Source organism: Ceratotherium simum, chromosome 26 (assembly GCF_057802395.1).
Source record: "Ceratotherium simum simum isolate JZ-2026a chromosome 26, ASM5780239v1, whole genome shotgun sequence".
Lineage (NCBI taxonomy): Eukaryota > Metazoa > Chordata > Mammalia > Perissodactyla > Rhinocerotidae > Ceratotherium > Ceratotherium simum.
In genome coordinates, this window is record NC_141925.1 from 25121026 (window position 1) to 25137555 (window position 16530).

At 53.8% G+C, this 16530-nt stretch overlaps 2 protein-coding genes across 5 annotated transcripts; one reads left to right on the plus strand and one right to left on the minus strand.

Moving 5' to 3' along the window:
• Nucleotides 1-7: 7 nt before the first annotated feature.
• On the minus strand, nucleotides 8-3821 carry CFAP119 (cilia and flagella associated protein 119). Of its 3 annotated transcripts, XM_004439442.3 has the most exons (9): nucleotides 3467-3801; nucleotides 3110-3141; nucleotides 2465-2530; nucleotides 2130-2299; nucleotides 1477-1547; nucleotides 1160-1276; nucleotides 996-1065; nucleotides 839-922; nucleotides 8-230 (listed from the first exon to the last, which is right to left on the minus strand). In XM_004439442.3, the coding sequence occupies exons 1-9, from the start codon at nucleotides 3668-3670 to the stop codon at nucleotides 52-54; spliced, it is 993 nt and encodes a 330-aa protein (XP_004439499.1). In that variant the 5' UTR covers nucleotides 3671-3801; the 3' UTR covers nucleotides 8-51. The 3 variants fall into 3 exon arrangements, with proteins under 3 accessions (XP_004439499.1, XP_087273453.1, XP_087273454.1); XM_087417327.1 differs by having other exon boundaries at nucleotides 996-1547; nucleotides 3467-3821; XM_087417328.1 differs by lacking the exon at nucleotides 3467-3801 and having other exon boundaries at nucleotides 996-1547; nucleotides 2894-3385.
• Nucleotides 3822-4012: 191 nt separating this feature from the next.
• Nucleotides 4013-16218, plus strand: RNF40 (ring finger protein 40). Of its 2 annotated transcripts, XM_087417325.1 has the most exons (20): nucleotides 4013-4233; nucleotides 4342-4545; nucleotides 4965-5132; nucleotides 5268-5400; nucleotides 5891-6097; nucleotides 6657-6778; nucleotides 6893-7039; nucleotides 7140-7214; nucleotides 7996-8115; nucleotides 8213-8392; nucleotides 8597-8732; nucleotides 9611-9732; nucleotides 9821-10248; nucleotides 10335-10452; nucleotides 10575-10724; nucleotides 10902-11114; nucleotides 11195-11320; nucleotides 12322-12462; nucleotides 12587-12688; nucleotides 14934-16218. In XM_087417325.1, the coding sequence occupies exons 2-20, from the start codon at nucleotides 4414-4416 to the stop codon at nucleotides 15108-15110; spliced, it is 2997 nt and encodes a 998-aa protein (XP_087273451.1). In that variant the 5' UTR covers nucleotides 4013-4233; nucleotides 4342-4413; the 3' UTR covers nucleotides 15111-16218. The 2 variants fall into 2 exon arrangements, with proteins under 2 accessions (XP_087273451.1, XP_087273452.1); XM_087417326.1 differs by lacking the exons at nucleotides 4013-4233; nucleotides 4342-4545 and adding an exon at nucleotides 4599-4815.
• The last annotated feature ends 312 nt before the right edge of the window (nucleotides 16219-16530 follow it).

Consider the following 16530-nt stretch of genomic DNA (forward strand, 5'->3'; position numbering starts at 1 on the left):
ACGGGGATGGAGCTGCTCTGGCCCAGGCCTTTATTGGGGAAACACTGAGGGTCACTTGGTCTTGCTCTTGCCTTTGCCTGCAGGTAGCTGGGAAGGCTGCTCTAGTGCAGTCAACTTGCTGCTGAGCCTGTCCTCACTGGCCTTGAGCCGCTCCTCCACCAGCTGTTGCAGCTGCCCCAGCTCCTTGTTCAGCTGGGTCTTGATATAGGCTCGGAGGATGGAGACCTGGCCTGCAGGGACAGGGAAGAAGGGGCAGGTCAGGAGAGGTGCTGGGGCTAAGGGATTGCCCCTAGCTGGGCAACACAACCTCCAGGGTCCCCTGGGGGCTACACAGGTGGCGATGTTGCTTCAATTCAGGAAATGTCCCCCAGCCCTTCTGTGAGAGAGGGGTGGGCAGAGTGGCTGTGCCAGAATTTCTGGATTGCTACTTAGTAGCTGTGGGACCTTAGGCAGGACTTTAGGCAGATTTAACCTTTCCATGCCTCAGTTTCCTCTTGTGTAAAATGTGGATAATGATAGCACCTAGCACCTAGGATTGAAGGAAGATTAAATGGGTTAGTATATGTAAAATGCTTAAAGCAGGGCCTGGCAACAGCATTGCTAAGTATGTGCTGGCTATTATTGTCATCAGTTTTATAATCATCCTTTTCTGGAACTCCTGCCTCACCCCAGCGACTGTGCTTTTATCTGTTTGTCATCTTGGACTTCTGCATAAGAAATCATTTAGAGAAAGGACACCATGACTAAAACAAAAAGTCTGAAGTCTCAATGTGGTCTAAACCCTTCATTTTACACCTGCCCAAAGTCACAGAGGACCCTAACCCCTTCAGGTCCTCACTTGGCTCTTCCTGGACCACTGTTTCCGGTTCCTCATCCTGTGGGGTGACTGCCTGCTCCTCCACTTCCTCGCCACCTTCTTTCTCTGCAAGCCAGAAGCAGGAAGAGGCTTTGGCCCTGGCCCCAGCCCCAGCCCCAGCCCCAGCATTCTCCCTTACCCATCTCATCCTCTGGCTCGAGCTTGGGTGGCTGTAGCCCCATGTAAGTCAAAGATAGATCCAACCGCACCTGAGAAGAGGAGGAGGGTGGCTGAGAGGAGGGCATCTGCACTGAGGGAAAGGGGGAGATAAGGGGTGGCCTCTTGTAGCCCATGGCCCAGTACCTGGGGTGTGAAGACATATTTGTAGAGCTTGAAGTGGCGAAAGTAGGTGTTGACCACATAATCTGCCAGGGCCAGCAGCTGTTCCTCCTTAAAGAGGTTGATACTGAAGGGGGGCCGCTGTGGGGATGATTAGGAGTTAGACGACTGACCAGCTCCTGAAGCCCTGGCCTTTTCTCCAAGGGCCCCGCAATACAGGAGCGGGGAGAGCCCACTGTGGCCTTCAGAGGAAGATGAGGGTGATGAGTGTGAGAGAGGGCAGGAGATTGGACTAGACCTTGTCTGGGGGAGAGTGAAGTTCCAGTTCCAGGGGAACTGACCCTGACTCCATGGCAGAAAAGAACACTGGTGAAGTAGCGGTAACATTCCTCCACGTTGCCCAGGGGGGTTGCTGGGAGGGGAAGCAAGATGTGACAATGAGTCCCCTCCCTCATAATCAGTCATTCATTTCACTCAACAGCTACTTATTGAGCATGAGCCTTAGAAGTGGACAGACCTAGGTTTAAGTCCTGGCTTGTTTTGTTAATTCACGCAACAAATATTGAGTACCCACTATGTACTGTTCTAGGCACTGAACAAGACAGACAAGATCCTGCCCTTATGAAGCTTATATTGTAGTGGAAGCGACATATAATAAAGCAACAGCACATAATTTCAGCTCTTGTTAAACATTCTGAAGAAAATCAGTTCTGAAAATAAAGGGGGGAGCTATTTTATTGAGCATTGTGAATATGTTTACATATATTACATATTTCTCAGAACAGTCTCATAAATTTAGTGCTATATCCTTGTTTTATAGATAAGGAAATGGAGGATTTCAAAGGAGAAATAACTTGTGTGTGATAATAGTGCTAGAAATGACAGAACAAAGATTCCCAGTGGTAATCCCCCTACTTCTACTTCCCATGGTCACTTGTGCCATCCCAGCCTCCTCTCCCTGAGCTCAAATCCTCCAGTAGCCGCCTCCTCTCACCAACACAGGCCTTGTGAAGATCTTGGAGCAGGGCACAAACGGTTGATGTCTGCTCCAGTGAGAAGCCCTGCTGGCGGCAGAAAATGAGTGCATGGGAGAAGAGGTCCAGGGTGATGGCATCCCGCAGGCTCTGCTCAGGACCGCCTAGCCCCAACAGCTTGGCCAGCACCCTTGAGAGAGAGAGGGAGTGAGTGACAACGGGAGCCTCCCTTCAGCACCCCCCACTAGTGCACCACATGCTTTGGAGCCAAACATTCCTCATGCCTTCCCAGTCCACCCTGCTCCGCCTTCCCAAGAGCTCTTCTTCCCCTTCCTTCTCCCCCCTCCCCCCATACTCCCTCATCTCCTCAACGTTGGCTGTCTTCTCCAGCCTCTGCATGGAATGGATGTCCAAGTACTTCCTGTCACAGGAAAAGAGGAGAAAAGGTGTTGGTGGCCATTATGCATTAGTCTCATGACAGAGCCTTGGGCTGGGAACCAGGAGACCTGAGTTGAGGTTTGGCCCTTCCACTAACTTGCTGTGTAACCTTAGGCAATTGTGTCACTTCCCTCTCTAGGCCTCACTTTCTCCATCTCTAAATAATGGGTATGGCCTAAATGAACTCTTATGATTCTCTTCGTTTATAAAGCCTAGGGTTAGGAAACTCGAATTCTTATCTCTGCTCTGCCACTCCCTTGCTGTATGACTTTGGGCAAGTACCCCATGTGGGCCTCAGTGTCCCCATTTGTACAATGCTCCATAGTGGCTATGATATTCCACTTACATCCTCAGTCTTTGGCTCCCTTCTTCCCACACTCTCTTTGGAGTGGGAAGGCAGGAGAGCTGGCTTCTAGTCCCTTGGCTAATTGCATCTCTGGGCCTTGGTCTCCTTATCTGTAAAATGGGGATGTCCTGGCTGTTTGATAGGACTGTTGGGGAAGCACTAAAGGAATAATGCAAGTGTGAAGTGTAACTTTCCCCCGAGGTTCTTCACACTCACCACATGCAGATCCGGGGCTGGGGCAGCGGCGGCTGCGGAAAGAAAGCGGATTGGGGAAGGCAGAGCTATGTTGTCCCTGGCCCCTAGTTCCTGGCCCATCGCGAATACCCAGCGGGCTTGAGAACGAGCTAACTTCTCATTTAAGGAATATGTACAAGCAACGCTGGCGGGCTGGGCTTCAGCAGGACCTACATATTATTCACGAGCGTATTAACAATCGGGCTCACACACCCCTGACTCTTCACTAAGGCAGCCCGGAAAATGTCTCGAACGTTAGTAAACATAACGACGGGTGACGCCCTGTTGGGGAGCCTTTTTATAAACATTCATGAGAGGACCAGTCTGTCCCGCCCTCACCGGGAACAAGTTGGCTGCAGGATCATCATCTGCTTCCACCGAGGCCGCGGTCCCCGACTCGATCCGCACATCTGTTCCCATCCGCGTAGCCGATTCATCCACTGAGCTGAGGTTTTTGTCGGGTTCCCGCCGCTGTTCGGAGGGCTCTTCAAGCTCCGACTGCATTCTGAGTCCTAGGAATTGGCTGGACTTCTGGCGGATCATCTCGTCGCTCCTCCCGCGGTCCCGCCTCCGTTCCGGGACAGCCGGTTCTCGGGCAGCGACTGCCAAGGCCTGGCCCTTTAACGACGCTTCAGCCAATCTATGCTGCGGAGAGGCCAGGGGCAGCCAATCCGCGAGGGGCGTCTCCCTCGGTCTCAACGGTGACCGTTGCTAAGGAGTCTCGTGGAGGAAGGGTGAAAGTGTAAAGCGCTTGCCAATCAGTGAAAAGAGAGTGCGCATGCGTAATAAGTTGCAAGCCCCGTCCCGCTGCCCTTTCTTCAAAGTGGCTAATAGGAGGCAGGCGATGTCATCAGGGCTAGGGAGTGAAAGTGTAGTATCAGTTACCATGGGAACCCTTTACTGGCCAATCACCGAGCGAAAGAGGAAGTATTCAGGAAGACACCAGACCGGACCCGAGAGGCGGGACAAAGCGCGACCAATAGAAACAGGAAATGAAGGAGGTTCGCCACATCCGGCACTGCCTCTGGCGCCTGCGCTCTCTGCTGGGGAGGCCGGTGACGTCCGGTGAAGTCCAAGATGGCGGGGCTCGGTTGATCTTGTTGCCGGTGAGGGGCCCGGGGCCGGCGGGGCGGGACCCAGCGTTTGTGTGCGGGGGAGGCTCGGGGTTGCGGAGCACCGGCTGCTTCCACATCTCTGCGCTCTGTCTTCTGCAGGTGACAGACGTGCCGCCTCCGCCTGCCTGACGTCCCTCGGGAGACGCTGCGCCGCTCCTCGCCGCCGCGGCCATGTCTGGGCCCGGCAACAAACGCGCCGCCGGCGACGGGGGCTCGGGGCCCCCAGAGAAGAAGCTCAGCCGTGAGGAGAAGACCACAACCACGCTTATAGAGCCCATTCGTCTTGGGGGCATCTCTTCCACGGTTCGTGGGCTCCTGCCCCAGCCCTCACAACTTGCCAGACTCCAATCTCTGTTCTTCCCCCAGATTTTCCAGAACCTTACTCCCAGTCCCCCAAGCTTAGCAAGAGCCCCTTTACAGAACACTCTGTTGAGGGAAACCGAGGACATGACGTCTGCCTTCCCTTTACAGATAGGAAAACAGGTGCCCAGTGCGCGTGTGACTTGTCAGAGACTTCAGAGTTAGAAAGAGGCAGGAGAACATGACCCTCCTCACAACCAAGACGCTTTCTCTGTGGGTACCTGATCCTCTTTAAATCCTGCTAGCAGTCTGGGGAGCAGTCTCCCTCTCCCATCCATTCCATTTGCTTTCCTTTGTCTCTCTCTGGTTGGTTTCTTGGGCCCTGCTTGATCCTGTCCTTGGCTTCTTTGTTTCCTTGGTAGGAGGAGATGGACCTGAAGGTGCTGCAGTTCAAGAACAAGAAACTAGCAGAGCGGTTGGAACAGCGACAGGCTTGTGAAGATGAACTCCGAGAACGAATTGAGAAGCTGGAGAAGCGGCAGGCCACAGATGATGCCACACTCCTCATTGTCAACCGCTACTGGGCCCAGGTGGATGCCCCTCTGCTTGCCACGACCTGGCCTTAATCCAGCTGCCAATCCTCAGACTCCTCTGCTGGGAAAGGAGTATCATGCTGGGGAAGCACCTGAGGCATTCATAACATTTTTGGTGCTTTCTCCCTTCAGCTGGATGAAACTGTGGAAGCTCTTCTCAGACACCATGAGAGCCAGGGGGAGCTGTCTTCAGGGACAGAGGCGCCTGGGACCCAGGAAGGGCCAACACGTGATGAGACCCCTCTTACAGAGCCAGGGACGTCGGGTAGGGCCAGAGCCGTAGGATCTGGGGAGCTTAATTAAATTCTGGGAAAGGTCCTGGAGAGGAGGGTACTTTGATATTAGGCTCCTGAATTCCCTGGCCCCGTTCTAGATGGAGGAGACAGAAATAAGCAAAAAGAAATACTGCTTTTGCCACCAGGGAGGAAGTGATTTTGAACCATATGTTAAAAGTATAGGGGTCCTTGAATGGGAATTAGGGTGTGTGTACACGTGTGTGGTTCTCATTTAGATTGGAGAGGCAGAGAAGACTTCCCTGAGGAAGTGATTTGGGAGCTCTGTGAGCTTGAGGAGATTACTTTACCTCCCTGAACCTCAGTTGTTTCACTTTCAAGATGGGGATAACGGTGTACTACAGGCATTGGTTGTGTTGATTCAGTGAGCCATAGGGTGTTGAAGGGCTTAGTCTGGAACTTGGTGCAGAGTGGTGGTAACTGCTGCCTTTATCCTCATGAGAGTGTGTCCTTCCTTCCCAGAGACCCTGCCAATGCAGCTGCAGCCCCCACTCAGCGAGCCAGCCTTGGCTTTTGTGGTGGCGCTGGGTGCCAGCAGTAGTGAGGAGGTGGAGCTGCAGCTGCAGGGCCGTATGGAGTTCTCCAAAGCAGCCGTGTCCCGTGTTGTAGAGGCCTCAGACCGCTTACAGCGCCGAGTGGAGGAACTGTGTCAACGAGTATACAGCCGAGGTTAGTTCTTTGTGCCCTCACCCTAGAGATGTCCATCGCAATTTGCATCTTCACAGTATCCCCTCCTCAATGCCTCTAGCCCAAAGGTAGCCAGAATTCCCCAAGGATTAGATCAGCCATGTTCTCAGCGGAAGAGTTAGGTTGTAGATGGGGGCTCCAGCTGTGAATCCTGGAGTTGAGCTCTAGAGATATGGGTGGGAGGAGCTGATGCTGGTGGGGCCACCCCCTTCTGGCTGGAGACCTCTTTGGAGCACTGTACACAGATCTTGGTGGCAGTTGCTGATCCACAAGGCATAGCAGCAAGTGCCCAGGCTTTGCAGTCAGACATCTTCTCCCAGCCTTAGTTTTGTCACTCTAGCCTGGGCATTCTGGGCAAATGGCTCTCCTCTCTGAGCTGGTTTCCTCCTTTGTACAGTGGGGATAAAGACTCCTGGCTTTGTCATGAGAAATTGGCAAGACAGCTGGTGGATCACACTGGGCACATAGCAGACTCCAGAATGAGTTAGTACTTTGCCCCATTGCCCTGGACTTGGCTCTTAACCGAGCCCTGACTTCTCAGGGGACAGTGAGCCCCCCAGTGAGGCGGCTCGGGCACGCACCCGGGAGCTGGGCCGTGAGAACCGGCGGCTACAGGACTTGGCCACCCAGCTACAGGAGAAGCACCATCGCATCTCGTTGGAGGTGGGAGTTGGGCTTTTGGGCATGGGATTAGAATCAGGGCAGGATTTGGGTTAGATGGGATCTCAAGGAGCCAAGTCCCCTCATTTAAGCATCTGTTTCCTTCATTGTCCGCAGTACTCTGAGCTCCAGGATAAAGTAACATCAGCAGAGACTAAGGTGTTGGAGATGGAGACAACGGTAGAGGACCTGCAGTGGGACATTGAGAAGCTGCGCAAGCGTGAGCAAAAGCTCAATAAGCACCTGGCAGAGGCTTTGGAGCAGGTGGGGCGCAGGTGCTAGGTCAGCTGGAGCCAGGGCTGGGTACTTAGCATCCTCGCTTTTCTCCTCTGCTCCTGCCTGTCTGACTCTCTTCTCTCCACAGCTCAACTCTGGCTACTATGTGTCTGGGAGCTCCTCTGGCTTCCAGGGCGGCCAGATCACACTCAGCATGCAGAAGGTGAGCAGGCTTCTTTCTTCCTAGTCCCACCCATAACCTTTTCCCTACCCCACCTGTGAAATTTCCCTCAGAATTAAGGACAGATATCCAACTATGGTTTCAGGCCCTTCCCTGTCTCTCACGCTGCTCTTTATTTGTTCATATTACTCAGTAAGTAATTGCTGAACACTAAGTGCTAGGCACTGTGCCAAGGTGCAGGCATATTAGAGAACAATATAGACAAAAATCAAAGCTTTCATGGAGCTTAGGTTCTAGTTGGGGGAACTGACAAGAAGTAAGTAAAATAGTATATCAGTTGGTTATAAGTACTACAAAGAGAAAGCTTAGAAAAGAGATAAATGGAAGTATATTGGTGTTGTTTGGCATTCTCAGTTGGGTGGCTGAGGAAGGGCCCTGCTGAAAAGGTACGTTTAATCACTCTCATCTCGTGTCGTGCCTTTGCCCTCTCACCTGTTGATCATTGCACATTTTCTTGGTGCTGTGGGGGGGCACTGTGCCCTGTTTCCCTTTACTTCAGCTTGCTCTTCAGGGCTTCCAGGAAGGCTTCCCTGGCTCCCTGTCAGTTACAGGCCTTGATTCCCAGCACTGACCACACGATATTGAATTTTCTCCCACTTCCCTGGGAGCTCCTAGGAGAGTGCTTGGGTCTGGCTTGTCCCTGGGGCTTCAGAACCCATCATCGCTCTATATAGGGGAGCTTGGGTGGGGCATATGGTGGGGATATGAGGGAAGCATGCCTCCTGGCCTGGTCTTGCCTCCCACAGCCATTCTCACTTCACAGTTTGAGATGCTGAATGCAGAGTTGGAGGAAAACCAGGAATTGGCCAACAGCCGCATGGCAGAGCTGGAGAAGCTACAGGCTGAACTTCAGGGGGCTGTGCGGACCAATGAACGCCTCAAGGTGGGCTGTGTTTGGGGCTGGGAGAGCCTGAGCCTGCAAGATAGGGTCTGAGCCCTGAATCCTCTTGCTGATCACTTTTGGGCATCCCTGTCCCTAGGTGGCCCTGCGGAGCCTTCCTGAGGAGGTGGTACGGGAGACGGGGGAGTACCGAATGCTGCAGGCCCAATTCTCACTGCTCTACAATGAGTCTCTGCAAGTGAAGACCCAGCTGGACGAGGCCCGGGGGCTGCTGCTGGCCACCAAGAACTCCCACCTGAGACACATTGAGCACATGGAGGTATGGCCCTGGAACGGAGTGGGGGCCAGGTGTAAGGGCCAGACCCTTAGGGTCAAGGCATTTCTGGGTCAAGGGTGTTGGAGGCCCTGTGTGCCTGCCAGGGGTCTCTTGGAAATAAATTCTTCCTAAGCCACTGAGGCCTGAAGTGGAAGGCTTGCCAGGAGGCTGAGGGGTTGTGTGGTTTCTTAACACCTCAACCCACAGAGTGATGAACTGGGGCTGCAAAAGAAGCTGCGCACAGAGGTTATCCAGCTGGAGGACACGCTGGCCCAGGTACGCAAGGAATACGAGATGCTGCGCATCGAGTTTGAACAGAACCTGGCGGCCAACGAGCAGGCGGGTATGTGGTGAGGACAGGGTGGAGGTGGGGCCTTATCTGGGATTGCTGGGCCCTGGTGTGGGGCTGCTGCTTATCCAGATGCGAGAGGTTAAGCCCCTTCCTTTCACAGAGCCTCATGTCCCTGTGGAAAACAGGGACCACAGCGCTTGGCTCAAAGGCACAGTGAGGATCACAGCCAGCTGAGGTGGCTGATGGAGCAGGCTCAGCCAGAGCTTGAGCTATTGGCCCCATTTCTAGTTCTCAGACCCTACCGGTGTCTCCTTGAGATATTCTTTTGTAATACAGAGATTTATCGAACACCACTTATCAGCCAGGCTCTGTTCTAGGATTTAGAATTATACCACTGAACAAAACTCAAAGAATCCCTGTTGTTGTAGAGTAGTGTTGTGGTAGGGGGAGACAGACAACAAAGAAGAAAAAAATAGAACATGTGTGTTAGATAGTGACAAATATACCAAGAAAAATAAAGCAGGGAGGGAAGATAAGAAGTATTAGGAGAAAGGGTGTTGCAATTTTGGGTGAGGAAGCCAGGGAAATGTATGAGAAGGTGACAATTATTTAAAAACCTAAAAGAAGTGGACTAACTTACTTTTGTGAATGTTAGTTATGTGTTCCTTTGAAGGAAATTTGGACATGTTAAAAAAATCTACATTAGCAGAGATAACACACATGGGCAGTATCATGTTACTTTTGGATGAACTTCTTTCAGTTCAATTCCTTCCTTTATTTGCTTTGATGAGATCACACTCTATATAAGGCCTTGGTTTTCCTCTCCTTCATAATGGGCGTGATGGCTCTAGCTCCATCTCCTCCCCCACTGAGGAGTTGGGCCCCTAACTCAGGGGCCAGTTCAACGTTAGTTCCTGACCCACCCCCAGGGCCCATCAACCGTGAGATGCGCCACCTGATCAGCAGCCTCCAGAACCACAACCACCAGCTAAAGGGGGATGCCCAGCGATACAAGCGGAAGCTGCGGGAAGTGCAGGCTGAGATTGGCAAGGTGAGGGGGGAGCTGCCTGGGAAAAGCCTTGGCTAGACCCCATTGAGCACTGTCTCATCTCAGCCCTGTTCTCTCTCCGTCTTTGCAGCTCCGGGCACAGGCCAGTGGCTCTACACACTCCATCCCCAACCTGGGCCACTCAGACGACTCTGGCCTCAGTGCTGCAGCCCCAGGGAAAGAAGAGAGTGGGCCAGGCCCTGTCAGTGCCCCCGATGGCAGAAAAGAGATGGCTTCAGTGCCTGGCGCCATCACTACTATCTCCTCAGCAAAGAAGGAGGAGCTGGTCCCCTCTGAGGAAGATGCCCAGGCCCTAACCCCTGGGTCCCAAGGCCCCTCCTCCCGGGGCCGAGAACCTGAAGCCAGGCCCAAGCGGGAGCTTCGGGAGCGGGAAGGGCCTGGCCTGGGACCCCCATCTGTAGCCTCAGCTCTCTCAAGGGCTGATCGGGAGAAGGCCAAGGTGGAGGAGGCCAAGAGGAAGGAGTCAGAACTCCTCAAAGGTCTCCGAGCAGAGCTCAAGTGAGGCGCTATTCCTGTCTCCTTCCCACCTCTGCCAAGTGGCCTCCAGCCCTACTCACCAAGCCTTCCTCCTGTGCCTCCCCTAGGAAGGCCCAGGAAAGCCAGAAGGAGATGAAGCTGCTGCTGGACATGTACAAGTCAGCGCCCAAGGAGCAGCGGGATAAGGTGCAGCTCATGGCAGCCGAACGCAAGGCCAAGGCTGAGGTGAGGGCAGGTAGGGCCTGTGGGGCATGCAGAGAGGCTGCCCCAGGGGGTTTTGACCAGACCAGAACCCTAGGTCAGCGGGAAGAAGTGACAAGAGGGCTCCCTCCCTCTGCTGGCTGTAGGTTGATGAACTACGGAGCCGAATCCGGGAATTGGAGGAGAGGGATCGAAGGGAGAGCAAGAAGATTGCGGATGAGGATGCCCTGCGGCGCATTCGGCAGGCAGAGGAGCAGATAGAACACCTGCAGCGCAAGTTGGGTGCCACCAAGCAGGTGCAACCTCCTCGTGGTCCCCTTGCATGTTGAGATTCTGTTAACACCCTACCCCGTTGGGTGATGTTAGCAAATAGCCCAGGTCCACTCTGTCATTCTTTACTCAGCCATGTTTTCCTGTGGTTTCCCCACGGGCATCCTGGCCATCTACCACTTCCCATCTTGTCTCTGCTGCAGGAGGAGGAGGCTCTGCTGTCAGAGATGGATGTGACAGGTCAGGCTTTTGAGGACATGCAGGAGCAGAATGGGCGGCTGCTACAGCAGTTGCGGGAAAAGGATGATGCCAACTTTAAGCTGATGTCAGAGCGGATCAAGGCCAACCAGATTCACAAGCTACTGCGGGAGGAGAAGGATGAGCTGGGCGAGCAGGTTCTTGGCCTGAAGTCCCAGGTATGGCCGCCCTGGGCCTGTAGGGTGGGGCTGGCGAAGCAAGGGCTCCCCAGCACTGAGTACCCCACCCCACTCCTCAGGTGGATGCCCAGCTGCTGACTGTGCAGAAGCTGGAGGAAAAAGAGCGGGCCTTGCAGGGCAGCCTCGGCGGTGTGGAGAAGGAGCTGACGCTGCGCAGCCAGGCCTTAGAGCTCAACAAGAGGAAGGTGAGGCTAGGCCTGAGGTAAAGCAACCTAGGATGCCGGCTCACAGCTGAAGCCGGTTCCGCCTCCTCTCAGAGCCCAGCTCATGTCTCACACACATACTATATTCCAGACTCTGTACTGAGGACTTCCTTTTCTTATCTCATTTTGGTCTCACAGTAATCTTACTATGGTTTTTATTATTATCTTCCTTTCGTAAGTGAGTAAAATGAGGCTCAAGGAGGTCAGTTGACTTGCTTAAGAAAGAGTGGAACTGGGATTTGGGCCTGGGTCTCCTTGGCTCCAGGACCACTGCATTGGTTAGCTATAAAATGGGGATGGTGGCCCCTGTTATGTAGGTGTATTTAACCTAAGAAATGTTTAGCTCGTGGTAAAGGCTTAAGATTAACATTGATTTTGATTTTTATCTTCTTTCTCCTACTGGGTTTTTTTCTTATCCAGTTCATTCATTCATTTAAGTAATATTATTCATCCTCTTGATAGGTACCAGGCCCTGGGCTGAGGGCTGGGTGGAACATGGGAAAAGGAGGGTTCTACTAGAAGTAGGAACTTCCAGTCTTGAGGAGCAGATAGCAATCCAGTAATCCGACAGATAGAATAATGTTATTAGAGATCACAGTAAGTCTTATGAAGGAAACCAAGGTCCTGTGCAAGAAAAATAGGAGAACCTCCCTCAGGAGGTGACATTTTAGCTGAGGCCTGAGGGAGTTGTAGGGAAAATGTATATATGTTTTGGGGAGTTGATGGGAGCAGAGAGAAGAGTGCTGTGAAGGCTCAGACAGGAGAGAGCCTATGCAGGTGAGGAACTGAAAGTGTCGGGAACAAGGGAGAGTAGGAGATGGTGAGGGTTGAGAGGGCAAGAGGCAGGATCAGCTCCAGTGAAGATATTGGACTTGATCTCAAGAGCAGGAATCACTGGAACCATCTGTAGACCATGTCTCCACATACCTGACTCCTGAGGCTCAGGTGAATCATGCCCCTCCTCCCTGTCCCACCCACCTCAGGCTGTGGAAGCCGCCCAGCTGGCCGAAGACCTGAAGGTGCAGCTGGAGCATGTGCAGACGCGGCTGCGAGAGATCCAGCCTTGCCTGGCAGAGAGCCGGGCTGCTCGTGAGAAAGAGAGCTTCAACCTCAAGAGGGCTCAGGTGTGTCAGAGAGGGGTGGGGGTGGGAGGGTGGGCAGGGTGGTCCAGGGTCACTGATGTGGCCTAGGGGTGGGTGGTTCAGGTTGAGGACCCTTGCACTTAGCCTAGCCCCTCTCCTGCCCCAGGAGGACATCTCACGGCTACGTCGCAAACTGGAGAAGCAGAGGAAGGTGGAGGTTTACGCAGATGCCGATGAAATCCTCCAGGAGGAGATCAAGGAGTACAAGGTGGGGCTCTGGGGCTGAGTTGTGCTCCATCAACCTAGGAATCTTAGATGGGGGGTTGATGAGAGCTGTAGTGGGTAGTTTGGGGGCCCCAGAAATAAGTTAGAATAGCAAAAAGTGGGCAGAATCCATTGTGGAGAATCAGACAATTGACTGAGTATTGTACACATACTGCATGTCAGGCAGAGTGCCTGGCTAGGTATGGGAAGGCTAGGAACTAAACCTGGTCTCAGATCTCTTGAAACTGACAGTATGTTGGAAGAGGCAGCCAAGTAATTTTCCCATCTGAGTGATGACAATGTGATGGCAGAGGGCAGAAGGGCTGTGAGAATTCAGGGGAGGCTCTTAAACCAACGCTGGGAGTCAGTAGGCTTCCTGGAAACAATGTCATTCGAGGGAAACCTGAAGAATGAGTCAGGGTTGGCCATGAGGAATGGAGACGAGAGGGTTCCGGCAAGGGGAAAGGCAGAGGTGGAGGTCTCTAGCTGAGAGAGGTGTGCTGGAGGACAGAGAGCTGGACATCATAGTTGGAGGACAGAATGTGGGTTTTGTGCTAAGTGGCAAGCCTGGGGGCGTTGGGCAGTGTCCATCTTGAAGGGTGTGGTAAACCAGTTTGAGATGCTTGGCTTATCCTGTAGGCAGCGTGGAGACATCAAAGCGTTTTAAACCAGAGAATGACATGGTCTGATTTGCTGTTGGATTTGGGCTGGAGGAGGGAAAGACTAGAGGGAGGGAAATGTGTTATACTATTATAGTCATTGAGGCAAAAACTGATATTGAGCTAGCCTAAGGTATCAAAGACAAATTGATGAGTTCAGGAGATAGATAGGAGGCAGAAGTGCTTGGCCTCACGGATGGATTGAATGCATGGAGTGAAGGAGAGGGAGATACTGAGGAGAACCCCTGAGCTCCTGATTTGAGAAACTGGGTGGATGACAAGTAGCACTTTGCAGGATTAGGAGGACTGCAGAGGAGCAGGTTTCAGTGGACAGTGTTCAAGGATGTTGAGAACAAGGTGCCTGTAGGACCTCTTGGGGGGCTGTCTGGGAAGGCCCTCAAAGCAAAAGGGTTGGTCTGCAGAACAGGGGTCTGGAGGATTGTCGGCAGAGGTGGAAGCCATATATAACTGTGGTCCCCTAGGGAGGGTCTGTGGCTTGAGGAGGGACAGGAGTCATTTTTCTCCCTTAGGAACCTCAAAGCTTAAATGATGGAATGAGAAGCCTGTGATTTGGGAGGAAGGAGAGTGATATAGAGGGAGTTGATGGGGGAATGAGCTGAGTCAGAGCTGCCAAGAAGGCAAAGGAAGCAAGCGATGAGAGATGCCCCTTGGATTTGGCAGTCTGGGTGGGAATGGTTCTTGGGCAGGGGTGGAGGTGGAGGTCAGACACCTGCACTGGAGTGAGGAGAGGGAAGAAGGAGGGTGTGTCCCTGAATAGAAACCTTTTGAAGCAGTTTGGCCTTGAAGCAGCAGAAGCAGCCATGGCAGAGAAGGGAAGGGTTTCTTGAGAAGAGAGAGATTTTGGAGCCTGTCAGATGCTGATGGGTCGAGTTCTGAGAGCTAGGGAACAGGTGATGCCGATGGGGGCATTCCTGAGGTGGCCACCTGGGCTGAGATTTCAAGCAGGGCAGAGGAGGAATGTTGGGGAATGCTGAGTTGAGGGAATTCCTATCTGGAGTTGGAGGTTAGACCTGGTGGCAGATGGGAGGTTTCAGGATAGGTGAGGAGATTTGTAAAACCTCCGTAGAGAGGAGTGAATCCAGGGACCCACAGCAGGGTCTTTGGGCAGCACCAGGGGTCGGCCCAGTTGAGGGTGGAGACAGCAGATTTCTAGTGGCACTGCCATGCCCAGCTGTGACTTAGCAGGTACAGGTGGAGAGAAGGTAGACAGTTGGCTTAAGCCAGGATTGGGGTTTGGCCAAGAAGGCCAGAGAGGCAAGAGACGAAGCTCCAAGGTGGAGGAGCGCAGGCTGAGCCTGTGGGTCATTGACCTTGAGAGGGGACATGTGACCACTGGCCAACACTGCCCAGGTTAGAGTCCAGACTCTGCTGCTTTCTAGTTTTGAGACCTTAGATTCTGAGCCTCAGTTTCCTCATCTGGAGAGTGTTCATCCCCACCTGCCAGGGTTATGGTGAGAGTTAGATGCAGTCTGCTGTGTGGTGCACTTAGCCTGGACCACCTCCTGCTGTCAGCTTGTGGTCTGGGCACCATCATGATTGTTCCCGAGCTGATGCCTTTGCCCGGCCCAGGCGCGGTTGACCTGCCCCTGCTGTAACACCCGCAAGAAGGATGCAGTCCTTACCAAGTGCTTCCACGTTTTCTGCTTCGAGTGCGTGCGGGGCCGCTATGAGGCCCGCCAGAGGAAGTGCCCCAAGTGCAACGCAGCCTTTGGTGCCCACGACTTCCACCGTGTCTACATCAGCTGAACCTGTAACTCAGGGGACTTTGGAACACCCATGGACCCTGGGGGCTGTGCCCCTGGTCCCCACCCCACCTCCAGTGGCCCCCACCCTCCATTCCAGTCCCTGTGGGCCTAGCCCCTTCCCACCTAGTTGGTTTGGGGGCCCCAGTGCATGCTAGTGGGAGTGGGATCAGCTAAGCTCAGTTCCACCTTTTCCCCAAGGTCAGAGCTGTAGCCTAGGGGGCACCTGCCCTGCAGGAAAGGTCTGTTGTGAGAGGCCTCAGGGGCCCAGAGCACTCAGCTGAGCTTCCTGGAAGCTGGCCCCAACCCTTCTCCAGCTGTCTCCATGGGCTCATCCCAGCCGTAAGGGGGAAATTCCCCAGGCTGTGACCTCCCATGTAAGAGGAGGCTCACTACCTGCTTACACACCCACAAGTGAGGATCAGGGGTGGGCCAGGTCCCCAGCCCCTTGCTCTGGGACTGGCCCCTGGGGCCCAGGGAGACTTTCTTTACCCTCTTGCCTCCCAGGCCTGGGAAGGGCTTCCCTCCTGTGGAGTTCCCTGGGCTCTTTAGTCTGGCTCTTGTGCTAAGGCCTGAAGGAGGTACCCCCTTGCTGGGGGGAGTGGTGTGTGGCACCATCCTCTTGCTCTGAGAAGCTCTCTGGTTGCTGCAGTCACTTTGCCTTCATCTTGGGAGTGCTGAACCAAGATTATCAGTTTCTATTCTAATCAGGCCCCTCCCAATCTCTACTTCTTTCCCAAGCCCACTTACCCCCACCTCATGCTTCTCAAGGCTCCACTGGCTCCCCAGCCCTCACCCTGCTTTCATCGTGGTGGCCTTAAGTGTAGTGGAGGTGGAACTTCCCAGGAGGGAAGGAACAGACTAGCCGCTGGGCCAACTTCCGATCATTCCAGGTAGAGCTTCATCTAACACCCTGTGACTGAGCCTGTACCCACGATGCTTCCTGCGCTGCCTGCCCAAGCAAAGTCCATGGGCTGTGAAGACAGCACACAGGGGCCTGGAAGGTGGAGCTGCTGACAGGTCCAAGGGTCCATTCTGACCCACAGCCCCTGCTCTAGAGATGACTTGTATAGGCTGTTGTTATGAATAAACGTCCAACTCCTCAGCCTATGTATGGTCCGAGTAGCCAGGGTTCCTGCCCTACACGTGGTCCCGGATTTTAACTGCTACACCTGTCCTGGTGCTGCCCTGGCTGGCGAGTGAACCTGGAGGGCCTGCGCAGATGAGAGACCCCGCTCCTGCCCAACCCAACCCCTAGTTACGCTTAGACCCAACTGCCGTCTGGGATCCTGGACTGAGCCCGCGCGAGGAGTGTGTCTGCAGGGAGAAAGGCGTCGTGGTCACTCCTCTGCCGCCAGCTGGCCCCTCCTGCTCCCACCGAGAAGGGCTGACGCTCCCCGGCAGTGGCAGCCGGCAGGCCCCTC

Coding starts and splice junctions, on each gene's coding strand:
- CFAP119 (XM_087417327.1), bottom strand. CDS start 3,670: ATGATCCGCCAGAAGTCCAGCCAATTCCTAGGACTCAGAATGCAGTCG. Junction 923..995: donor CGAGCCAGAGGATGAGATGG/GTAAGGGAGAAT, acceptor TCTGGCTTGCAG/AGAAAGAAGGTGGCGAGGAA. Junction 231..838: donor AGTGGTCCAGGAAGAGCCAA/GTGAGGACCTGA, acceptor CTGTCCCTGCAG/GCCAGGTCTCCATCCTCCGA.
- RNF40 (XM_087417325.1), top strand. CDS start 4,414: ATGTCTGGGCCCGGCAACAAACGCGCCGCCGGCGACGGGGGCTCGGGG. Junction 6,779..6,892: donor ACCATCGCATCTCGTTGGAG/GTGGGAGTTGGG, acceptor CATTGTCCGCAG/TACTCTGAGCTCCAGGATAA. Junction 12,463..12,586: donor TCAACCTCAAGAGGGCTCAG/GTGTGTCAGAGA, acceptor CTCCTGCCCCAG/GAGGACATCTCACGGCTACG.